Source organism: Ictidomys tridecemlineatus, chromosome 10 (assembly GCF_052094955.1).
Source record: "Ictidomys tridecemlineatus isolate mIctTri1 chromosome 10, mIctTri1.hap1, whole genome shotgun sequence".
Taxonomy (NCBI): domain Eukaryota; kingdom Metazoa; phylum Chordata; class Mammalia; order Rodentia; family Sciuridae; genus Ictidomys; species Ictidomys tridecemlineatus.
Window position 1 is genome coordinate 97,562,811 of NC_135486.1, and position 12,314 is coordinate 97,575,124.

Below are 12,314 nucleotides of genomic sequence, written 5' to 3' on the forward strand. Positions count from 1 at the left end.
GAGTTTGGGTTATCTATAGATACCAGTGAATGGAAATAAGTAATAAGCCATGACATTTCTAGTGTGTTCTCTAGTTTCTAAATCAGCTTTATGTCTCATCAAAACCAGTAAAATAAGCAGAAAAGAAGCTGTTCTCCCCATTTGACTGATAAGAAAAATGCAACTCAAAGAGGTGATTTATTTGATGTCCCTGAGCTGTTGGGTTGGGACTAGAACATAGAGCTTTGTGAGGACTTTTTAGGTGTTTTGTGGATGAGAGAGTAAAGATGGTATCTGCAGGTGAGGATGGATTAGGAAAGCCTTGGACCAGCCTTGCAAGGGGTTCTGAGCAGACTTTACAAGAGTCATGCTCACTTACATCATCTCAACCTACCAAGTGGTTGTTAATTACATTTCACATTATAATTATCTCATTAATCTTCCTGAAAGTTGGAATTTCTATAATACCTGACCATGGGGGAATGCTTTCCATCAGGCTTCTTGGGGGCGTATAAAGACCACCACCAAATACTCCCCACAAACAAAGGATCGGGAAGAACTCAGTTGCCCAGGATGATTGACAAACATCTACCATATCTTCCTCATGGGGTTCTCCTGGGACCCTTTGGAACACTTGGAGACCCTGTGATGGAAATCTTCCTGAGACCATTGCTAGCCACCCTGGTATGATAAATGGTCTCAGGCCTCTTCATTTAGCTTCTTCCTCACCTAGGATGAAACAATGCACAGTGAGAGGAAGTGGACCATCAGCCCACCTTACCCGGGGCATACACATACACACCTGGTCAGGTTTTATCATTCCATACCATTTTCCAAAGATCAAAGAATGTGGCACACATTATTCAATAGTAAGGAAAACAGATGCCCAAAGTGCACACAAAATGGCCCCAGTAACCAAAAGACATTGCATTCTTTACCAGCCTGTCCCTTTACTAGTACCAAGATAAAATTGTCACGTTTGCCACTGCACTGGGTTCCAGGCAAGATTCTAGCTCAGAAAACAACTCTGCAGAAAGCCCTCTTCAGAGGATGCTTGAGAGCACCGTGGAGGCCACAGCACAGAGCTGTGGATTGAACAAGCCCAGCCTCTGAATATGGCCAGATGGAGGCTGCCTATAGATCTTCCTTGAAGAGTCTCTTGCCTCCCCTCCCACTTCCCCATTTTATCCTTCCTCAAGGGAAATCTCAGAGCCTCAGGCAAGCAGGGATCTTTGCACACACTCTTTATTGTCTCATTCAGTTTATTTCCTCTGCTTGAGCAGAAACACATGAAAGAAGCCATTTCTGGGTTGCCAGGTAAGTCAGAGGAGAAAAAGGTAGAGCCAGTCTTTTGAATGTTAAATGGCAGCACATTTCAGACCCCTGGAAACTCCTGTTAACTCCTCTGTGGGGAAGTTGGCTTTCAGGTTTTGCAATACAATGGGAAATTTATGGAGTGAGCAGAAAGTCTAGGGCTTTGTTCCATCTCAGGGAATCTTCAGCTAAAATCACCTGGGAGAGTGAGGTGTAAAGGCCAGGGGGAGTAACCATGGGAGTGGGGGGCATGTGAACAAACTACAGCAGGGAACTGGGCAGAAAGCACCAGAATATGAAAGTCTTTTTTTAACAATCAGGAACATGTCTCACCACCATTCCTAGATAGGTTCTTAGACACACCCTTTAGGTCTCTGTGTAGATGCACCTGAAGACATCCAAAGAGACGAGTCTTGAACTCAGTTGATACTAAATAGAAATGGGTAATAGTAATGCAGCAGCTCTCCTGTCCACCAGGTTTTCCAGTGTCGGGACACTTAGTTCTTTAATGCTTTTCTCTTATTGGGTACATTTTGACTCTCACCCTTTGTATTGCCTTTGCTGAGAGATGGTCAAGGTCAGAGAAGGTGAGAGAGAACTTGCATCAACTAATTTGGATCATTAACTGGTATACTGTTAGAAGCTTTACTGTGGACAGTCTGCAGTTAATATTCACCCACAGAGCCTCCTGGCACTGCCTAATAGCTGTGTTAAAGAGACGGCCTTCCCCCTCTTTCACACCCATCCTCCCTCCCACCACAGCTAGAGACATTTTCATTTAGCAGGTGAATCGAATGGTGAACTGAAAGCTGTGCTTAAACGTTAGGGTTGTTTTCTGATGGTTGGTTGTGAGTTAGTTGCACATTTGATGAGCTTCCAGTGGATGTTAACCATTAACTCACTGATCGTTAGTCGCAATGTAGGTGTAAATGTTTGACAGAAGAGCACGCACACACACACAGCAGAATGCTAACAAGTCCCCAGAACGAGTTAGGAAGCCAATCGGTGGGAAAGGAAGTGGACATAGTAAGAGTAGAAATGATCTATTATGGAAACCGTGGACAGAGTTTCTGCTAAATCATTTGTACGCTGTTAAATGATTTACATTCTGATGGGACCTGGTAATCCCAGAACTGCAATTCCAAACATTCCTCCACTTCCCAGCACTGACGGTCTATATCAATTACAGCAGCCATAAAGCTCTTTCAGCTGGTTCACCCTAAAGAATTATTGTCCCCCATTCTTCCACATGCTTATTAGTCTCTTAGTCCACATTTCTGGGGTGGTTCAGTAGCAAATATTATTATCCAACTTTGAAATTCCTAGACTTGAAAGAGCCTGAGGATATCCTTCCTTCAAAAGATAAGGATTGCTTGAATACATTGTTTTGGGTTCCATGGGCCAATTCTGGACTCCCTCCCCAAACTGGAAAATCCATGGATCAGAGTTTGATTTATAATTCAAGTGGAGAGTAAATCTAAAGATAACTTCAATTATAGATACTGTGCTAAGAATATGTTGGCTAAGACTGAGTCCTTATTGATGTGGGGGAATGCAGATCCCAGGCAAGGTCACGTATTGTATAGAGAGTTAAACATTTGTTTCCAGATGCAGTGGCAAATGTCTGTAATCCTAACTGAGGTAGGAGGATCACACATCTGAGGCCAGTCGGGGCAACTTGGGGAGACCCTGTTCCAAAATAAAAACTAAAAAGGGATGTAGTAGAGCACCCTGAGTTCAATCCCCAGTACTGAAAGAAAGAAGTTAAGAGTTTGTTTCCAGTTCCATAACTGATCCTTGTGACCTTGGGTAAGCTCCTTCATGATTTTGGATTTCCATTCTCAATAAAGCATGGGACTGAGCTTGGTCTCTAAATCTCTCCTATGTCTAACTCTGTCATCCTGTCACTCACTATAGGATCTGGCAATATTAGGGAAAGAAAAAAATCAAGATAGATATTTCTACTTAATCTTGACATTAATTAACGTTTTTATTATTGTTACACGCCAGTGAAATCCAGGTTTCCCTTTGCATTTAACATACGAACTCTATATAACAATACAGTCTTGTGCACTGAGAAGTTAATTAAGAGGGTAGGTCATGTTAAGTGTTTTACCACACACACCAAAACATCTTTGAAGATAATGGACATGTTCCTTGCCTTGATCACATTGATGGTATCACAGATGTATACACATGTTAAGTATGTGTAGTTTTCATATGTGTTTATTATACCTCAATAAAGCTGTTAAAAAATGTGGGACTATAGTTATACTCATGTGTCACTTAATGACAGGGATGTATTCTGATAAATGCACTATTAAGTGATTTTTTTTTTTACTGTACAAACATCAAACTGTACTTACACAAACTCTGACGGCTTTGACATCGTTAGGCCATACAATTTTATGAAATCACCATCGTATATGTGATCCACCATTGACCAAAACATACTTATATAGTGTTTAACTTTATGCACATTTTGAATGTATATGCATATATATGTATAAATACACACCAGATTTTTTTTAAAACCCAGAAGTTTATGTTCTTTTTAAAGACCATGTCCCTTGATCACAATTAAATATTTGGAAGAAGAACTAATAGTGCAGGAGCATATTTAAACTAGACTCTATAATAGCTCTGACCAATAGAACTATGAGAGAAATGTTCCGTGTCTCTGCTACAACATGAGAGCCACCGGCGACAATGAACCATGAGGACATGAAAGAAATGTGGCTAGTGCAACTAAGGAACTGTATTTTTAATGTTGTCTAACTTTAATCTTAACATAAAGAGTTAATGCTATCCCAGTACAGCATTTCTTTCAGCAAAGCCTTGCTCCTAGTTCTGAAGTAGAATTTACAAAGAGAATTCAATTTGTCATCATGCCACCACATTTCAGTGACTAATCAGATGAACAGGTGGACCACCCATTAATGTCTCATCAAGATTTAAAGATGAAGCCTTTGAGGTGACCATATAGGCCCAGGAACACTGGTCCCTTCTGGCTCAAAGCTGAAAAAAAACACTGTCAGGGAGTGATGGAGACCAGTAATTCAGACCAGGGATCTTGGGGACTAAAGATAGTCTATGAGTATTTGAGATTCTGGAAAATCCTCAAATAGACCAGGTCTCTTTTTTAGAGAGATGTCAGAAAGAAGTCATTGTTAAGTACCAAACTTACCTTCCCTGTTGGGATTCCTTTTCAGGAGCTTATTGATGTCGACAGTGAAGTGGTGTTTGAATTGGCTTCCTATATTTTACAGGTAAGTTGCTCTACAAGAAAGGAAGAGGAAATAAGACTAACCACTCACAGGCAATACTATTTCCTAAGTTTTTCTAGCTAGAAGCTGGAAGAAGCCATTAGGAATACTGATCCCATGGCAGTAAATAGCAGTTTCTACTATTCCAGAAGCGTTAGCCAACTCTATCACTGTAAAGAAAGCTGCATGTTTGTGAGCCTGGGAGAAACTGAGGTCATTCAATGACCCTATTTTTTTTATCTTTGAAGTTTGGTAACACTCTTCATCCATGGAGAAAGCCAAGAGAATAGCTAGAATTAATTGCCAAAGACTCGCCCATCCCCCTGGAAAGACGGAAAAATCTTTAGCTTATGTAAAAAGAGAGATATGGCTTTGAAAGTATTAGCTATAATGATGACAAGGTGAGTTGAAATTGATATCATGAAGTTATTCCATCAACAAATATTTCTAGAACACTGTTAAGTCTCCATGGCTCCTGCCTCTAAATCTTTGTGTGATGGAGAAATAGTCCTCAACACCAAATGGAACAAAAAGTCACATAGGAAGTAGTTCTATCCAGACAGGTGTGAAGCTTCAGAAACTTTAAACCTGAACAAGTGAGACCAGGACCAAGCTTTGGAAACTTGCCTTTTGTCATTATGAGTCATGTTCTTTATATTTTACCTTCTACAGTTTGGCCTGGGGTCTCTATTCAGGGAGCAAAGGAACTTCTTCCTCATGGTATTCCTATAGCAAATTGGATAATAATAATGTATTTTAAAGTCTATTGCTGAATTTATATGTATCACTGATGTTGCATTTTTTTTCTTCCACAGGAGGCAAAGGGGGATTTTACTAGGTGAGTTTACAAACTATTTTTTGGCTTAAAAAAAAAATCTATTCAAGGGCTGGGGTTGTGGCTCAGTGGTAGAGCGCTTTCCTAGCATGTGTGAGACACTGGGTTCGATTCTCAGCACTACATATAAATAAATAAGTAAAATAAAGGTCCATCAACAACTAAAAAGTATATTTTTTTAAAAAAGTATTTGATTGCCTTTCTATTAAAAGAAATTATCCTGCCTGCCCTCTGTAGGAGGACAGTTTATTAATATCTTATGTTAGCGGTGAGATCTCAATTCTCAGTTTGTCAATTGAAGCAGATAGATCAGAAAGAGGAAAGATAGTCCTGGGCTGAGTCCATCCTAAGTGAGAAGTCCTCAGGTTATGCCAAGTTCAGAGCCCAGTGTCACCTGTGGTCATTATTCTGGGGTTTGATGGGTTGTTCCCGAGTCTCTGTGAAGCCTGGAATTACTACTCAGGTGTTAATATGGTTGCAGGTAACATGACAGCCCTAACAAGTATGCGGGTGTCTTTTTTATCTCTCAATTTAGTCCCTAATCCTCCAGGGACAAAATGCTGTCCCTTAGGAAGATGTCTTTCATAGACAGCATAAATATCCCACTTCAACTGTCCTTCTATGTCAAGATACTGCATTGTAGAAAAAACAAACAGACATAACTACTGGAAACCTGGGAACGGCTTCCCTGTAGTACTGCAAACCTGAACCTTGTCATTCATTCCATAAGCTCCACTCATTGACCAACTTGGCTGAAATCGCCCCACAGTCTCTCCTGATCCTTACCAAAACCTTCCCACAGCAGAGGGTGGTAGCTGTCCACCCTAACAGAATTCTCTGCTCAAAGACAAATGTTGCTCCTCTTCCTTCTCTTTTAAAAATGGAAACAAGTGGAGGGCTGGGTTTGGCCAGTGGGCTGTAGATTGCTGACCCCAGGCTAAAATGAAGGGATTCCCTCAACTACATTTGAATATTTACTTAAGAAGACCTCAGACCCCCTTTACTTAGGTTTCCCAAGTCCTTAGTAGAAAAAAAAAGTAGTCATATTTTAAATGAATAATGATTGTAAAGAAACTTAGCTGGGGACCTTGAACATGATAGGTGGCCAGTCACCATCTACTGAATTTGTTGAATGAACCATTTTGGGTCATGGTAACTAGTTTATAACATTTCTTTTCTTTGTTACTTTCTTCTGACCTTAATTTGGTATTGGAATTTGGGCTGTTGATCAGTGTAAATCCATATCTACTTACAAAGATTTCTGGAGTCCTGTGAATAATGGTTTAAAAAACACAAATCCAAAGGATTCCAGTGTCCAGTCTACTTACTCTGAAGGTACTTTTTGGTTTGCCTGCTCTGCACTCTGCTGTAAATATTATTTATTTTTGAGAGTACCCTGACAGGATGGAATGTGAACTGGGAACAGCCTCATCTGGCCCCATGGATCATGGGAACGTGGCCACAGGGGTTGCCAGAGAGGAGGAAGTGCAGGCCTGGCCTGTGCAGTCTTTCATGGCCCCCTAATGAGCTGTGGAATGCCAGCTAGTTGGCTGAATTCAGAGAAACAAAGAATCCTGGTTGAGCTTAATTTGTCAGAGTGCTGTCTAGAGGTTTGTTTGTAGCTGCAGCTGTCTGAGGAGAAAAATAGCTGTCAGGGGAGGGGAAGGACACCTTATCTAAAGGTCAGTTTATCTCATCACATAAAACCCACCCCGTAGAAGTTGGAGGTGATCTGTTACATTGGGGTCCTTGATACACACAGTTTTCTGGAGCAGGTCCACAGTGAATAAGAATCTCTTCAGAAGTCCAGAGAAAATAGTGTGCTTGAGTGGTCTGAAATAAGAGAAGTCACTTTGAATTCCTTGTGTGCGCCTCTTCCCATCAACTTCTGGGACGATCCCCAGAACACTGAAGCTGACCATGTTTGTTTGGTTTGGTGGCTGAACATTAGGCATTTTAGATGTCCCATTTCATAAGTTAGTTTTGTAGAAAGTGAGTTTTGCTGTCATTAATGTGTGACTCTAAACCTTAGTTGTATAGAACAGTGGCTTTGACTTGGAAACGTACCCTGTAAAAGATGTCTTGTCAGAAATACTTGAGGAGGGATTTCATATCTACAAAACACACAAGGCTCAGGTCCTAATTCTAAGACAGGCTTAGCTAGATGAACAAATAACCTTTTGGATTAATGGTCACACACAAAAGGCAAATTAACTCTTTCAGAGCCTGAGGGGGTCTTGAATCTAAAACTTCCTAAAAGGCTTATTTTGCCCAGGATGCTATTATTTATACACTTCCATTTCAGTGACTGTATACAGATAGCATTCAGCTTAAATGACTATTAAAAATCTATAAATTATGGGAACAAATTCCCTGAAGTACCAGAGAATAAAAGAGAGAAATGAGAGAAGTCAAAAGTGCTGATATACTTCAGCAGAAAGAGAACTAAAGAAGGATAACCCAGAACCATAACTGCTTTCCTAGGAAACTTGCAGGCTCTTGTCTTTCTTTTTTTGGTCTTCTCGTTTTGTTCAGCAGATCCCTCTTACGTAACTCTCGTCCTTCCAGTTAATAGAAATACTGACTTCCTTGTCTTACTACACTTGACAGTGAAATGTTGGGTTTAGCATTGATGAAAGAAAATGACTGAGGGGTAGATATGTGGTATCGCCTATGAGAGGAAGAAATCCATGCCATCCATGTGTATTCTGACATACAGTGGACAGATTTGGACTCGATCATTAAAGGGTTAGGAAATAGTCTTATCTAAAAATAATGTTTTCTCACTTCTATTATTTTCCACAACACAGCATGGGGGTAATCTTGTTTCATTTCCTGGTGTGTGTACATGTAAAAAAGATTTTTTAAAAAAATTCTCATATCTGTCAGTGTTCAGGAAATCAGTAGAGTTGGCAGCTCTATGTAAAAACATGTCAATAGCTTCTGAGTCGTTAATCAAGGCAGTTCTAGGAACCAATATTAGGTGGAGAAGAGCCAACACAGTTTAAAAACAAAGGCTCTCATTAATAATCACCCTTGAACACTATTAAACCAACAGACATTACCTGTGATTACACAGCTTTGTCACAAATGCTGTAGCGTTTATGTGCCTTGCACTGACATTTTAATTCTAAAACTTCTTTTTAGACCCTTGAGTTATTTTAGAAAAATAATTTTTTCCATACAAAGGTCAATACCAAAAGCCCCATTTAATCTACTGACAAGACATTCAAATTTTCTAGTTATGTTCTAATTTAACTTAATAGAAGATTCATTGCTGCACTGTGCTCAGTAAGGAATTAGATATAAGAACTTGATTTTCCCCTATTAAGAGGAAAACCCTACTTATCCTAATCTTGAGAATCACCTCACTTGTCAGCGTCTGTCAGTCCTTCTGCTATTTCTAGAAATGTGATATACATTTAAAAAAATAATTTTTAAACAATTTTTAAAAATTGAAACATTTTTAAACAGTTTTATGCTGAACACCAAAAATCATAAATGCCGAAATCACACTCCCCTTGATATAAAGAATCAGCTATACATAAATAGGGACTAGTAAAAACCATCTGCTATGCAGAATTTTTTCTTAACAAGATTTATTGAAACCAGATCAGTGAGCTCCATAGCTTTGGGCTGTCTACTGGGACCTGGAAATATCTTTGTTTCAGAGGACCGGATGTATTGATGCTAATCACTAAAACAGGAATCTCCCAGCAAGAGATTTACTAGGACCCATCAGCCAATAACACCTGAAAAAGACTGACATTAAGGAAATTCCACATAAAGATCCTTGGACTACGTTCAGCATCCCTGGTGGAGTCCTTTAGGGCGGAGCCCGTCACATGTTTCAGAGAGAAGCCCAGCAGTCACAGGCTCTGCTTCCAAGCACAGCGACCTAAGGGGAAGTGTGGTTTTGATTGGATATTTGGGTTTCAGTTTATATGACGTCCATACAAAGTTAAATATGACTCTGCTGAGAGTATCAGCTTATTAGAGTTCAGGGGTCAGTATGAAATCTTGTGTCTCTGAGAGATCAATCTGCAAGTTTTTTATTAAAAAAAAAAAACATTCCCACTTTCAGGAATAGGGCAATGCTTCACTCAATCGATAAAAACAAAAAGCAATTCTTCACTAACAAGGGAAATTGATTTTCACCTCATTTTAGAAGAGGAGTTGGAGTATTTATTTGTGCTGAAAAAATCCCATTTATTTCCAGAGACCACATGTTTATAGTTCCCTGGGAGAGCAATTAGAGGCAAAAAGTGTAAAGATCTTCTAATATTTTGTCCTCTATAAACTGTGGGACTGTATGGTCACTAGTATGAAGAGAAAGAAACTTTTGTGACCCCTCGCCAAGGTTCCCTCTTGATTTTCTCTTTTAATCTTGACTGGGTTTTTTTTTTTTTAAATTTATTCTGATTTGTTATATATGACAGCACAGTGCATTATAATTCATATTACACATACAGAGCACAATTTTTCATATCTCTGGCTGTACACAAAGTATATTCACATCATTTGTGTCTTCATACATGTACTTAGGATAATGATGACCATCTCATTCCACTCCCATACTCCCTCCCTTCCCTTGTCTGCCCTATTTTGAAATGCATTTGTGAATAAGTGAATAATGTAAACTAAAGTTGGCTTACTAGTCTCTGAAAATTCCTGGTTCGTAAGACTTTTTGGTCAGGCCAGAGGATGCAAATCGTAGGTCAAAGCAAGAATTTTAGATCAACAGGAGAAAAAGATAATGAGCTAATTTTCTTCTTAAAAACTTTTTTTAGTACTTTGAAAACCTTTGTATAGATTGCTATCTTTAAAAGATGACAGTTATTTTCTTGTCCAGCTTGACAATATTAAGAGTTGGTTAAAGGGGCTGGGCTTGTGGCTCAGGGGTAGAGTGCTTGCCTAGCCTGCTTGAGGCATTGAGTTCGATCCTCAGCACCACATAAATGTAAAATAAAGATATTGTGTGCACTTAAAGCTAAAAAATAAATATTAAAAAAAGTGGATTAAAGCAACAGTCTGTAAATAACAACTCCTTGCTTACTAATGTCATTACTATGCACTTATATAAGTAGTTTTACTAATACAAGTCTAATTAAACAAGCTCAGTTTTACATCAATATTAGACCTTTTGATCATTTGGGGTATATTTTCCTACAATTGTTTAATTGCCACTAGAGAGGAAACAGCTGTCATTGATCATATGGTAATAGAAGTAAATTTGGTGAGGCTTTTAGATAGTTAAAAAATACTTAGTTTTGTTGGGAATAGTTAACATTTGGAATACAACTTACAGAAGCTGATAGTATCTGTCATACCATTTTCCTATTGGAAACTTCCAATGAAAAACATCATCTTTCCAACTTGAAACATACCTTTCAGCCCAAAGAAGACTTTTTGTGGGAAGAATTGAAATTAATATAATTATCAAATATCAATTTATTTTTAAGAAGAAAGAGGGATGTGTAGAGCTTTCCCATGATTTATAAATGACCTTGAGGACCATGAGTAATTGAGAAGCAGCTGGAATCTTTCATGCCAGCAAGAGCTTTTGAAAGAAATAGAATCTATGAAAATTTAAAGCAAAATGTTCAAGTGGAAAAGTTATGAATTGTTACAGAGAGCTTTGTTTTGTGCACAAAAGTCCATTTGACTGTGCTTTTAAGTGTGTAATTCACATTTTCCAAGCATAAAATAGTATTTGGATATGGCTTTTTGCAGAATGATATTCTTCAAATCTTATGAGAATTGTTAAGATATAAAGTAAAAAGGAAATATTGTATTATGACAGCTTATCTCTTTTGTTAAGCATTTATTTAATCTCACTATCATATTTAGAGTGAACTCTGAATAGTAAAAAGATGATTCTGGCACTGTGACAGTTTTTCAGAGTTGAGATTCTGAAGCTAAAGGGTAACAGTGTAGAAAATTAGGGAGTTTTTCTTCTCAGCGATTTGAGTAAAATTATTTGAAATTGTGAACTTTAGAAACATTTTTTAACTTGGATTAAATTTTACACATTTACAACTGAATTAGAAATTTCACAAAACTTTTCTTTCAACCGAGGAAAACCAGACTCATTAGTTAAAAAAGAAATCCTTATATATAATTGAACAGTTAGCATCAGAAGGAAAGACATGTAATTCATAAAAAGTATTTGTAACATTGCCCCTCCACAAGATTGGTAAGTCAGTGTGACCTATTTATCCTTGACACATGCCCAGACTCCAGAATCTCATGCTGGGAAAATCTTTCCGGGTCCCCAGGTGCTTCCCTTGATCTGCAGATGTCAAAGGCAGTGACTGAAGTTTCACAGACAGTGGGTACAGTTCCACATGGAAGACTCCTGCAACATCTGTGGAGCCATCAGCTTCACTGAGTCTCCCCTGCACACCTGGGGGAAAGTGTATGATAGACAATTTGCCACTTCATTCATTGTTACTTCCAACTTTTCCTTGGTTCACAAATAAAAGGCAGGCAAGGAGGAAGCGAAAGAAGAGATTGTTTTCTGCAGGCCTTTTAAAGATCAGCAGAAAACAAAAATCTGTAACTTATTAATCTGCCTTAGAGTTTTCTAGGTTCCTTGTGCAATGGACAGGAATACAAATCCACAGAAAATTAGGATATAAATGCTTGGAATCCAGAATTTCTTGGGTTTGAGACCTGTGATTTGGTGCTGGTACCCTGTATTCCTGAACACCTGGGGCAGAGATTGGGGCGGCACCTGGGATCAAAACACATCATCACTCCTACATCAAGGCATGGATGGATGTTCACACCACAGAGGAGAGATATAGGTCAAATTTTGCCTTAGGTAAAAAAAAAAAAAATGGATTTGCCTTTTGCCACAAAATGGGATAAGAAAAGTGTATTTCTTGGAGTATTTTGGGTTTGGGAATTGTGGATAA

General features: G+C 38.7%; 1 protein-coding gene across 14 annotated transcripts in view; it reads left to right on the top strand.

Moving 5' to 3' along the window:
• Window positions 1-12,314, top strand: part of Frmd4a (FERM domain containing 4A) — a 571,051-nt gene that overhangs the window by 466,699 nt on the left and 92,038 nt on the right. For all 14 annotated transcript variants that reach the window (XM_078023496.1, XM_040277346.2, XM_040277343.2 and 11 more), the window contains 2 exons: window positions 4,506-4,562; window positions 5,375-5,397. In XM_078023496.1, the coding sequence (XP_077879622.1) occupies window positions 4,506-4,562; window positions 5,375-5,397 (80 nt within the window). The remainder of the gene's footprint in view (window positions 1-4,505; window positions 4,563-5,374; window positions 5,398-12,314) is intronic.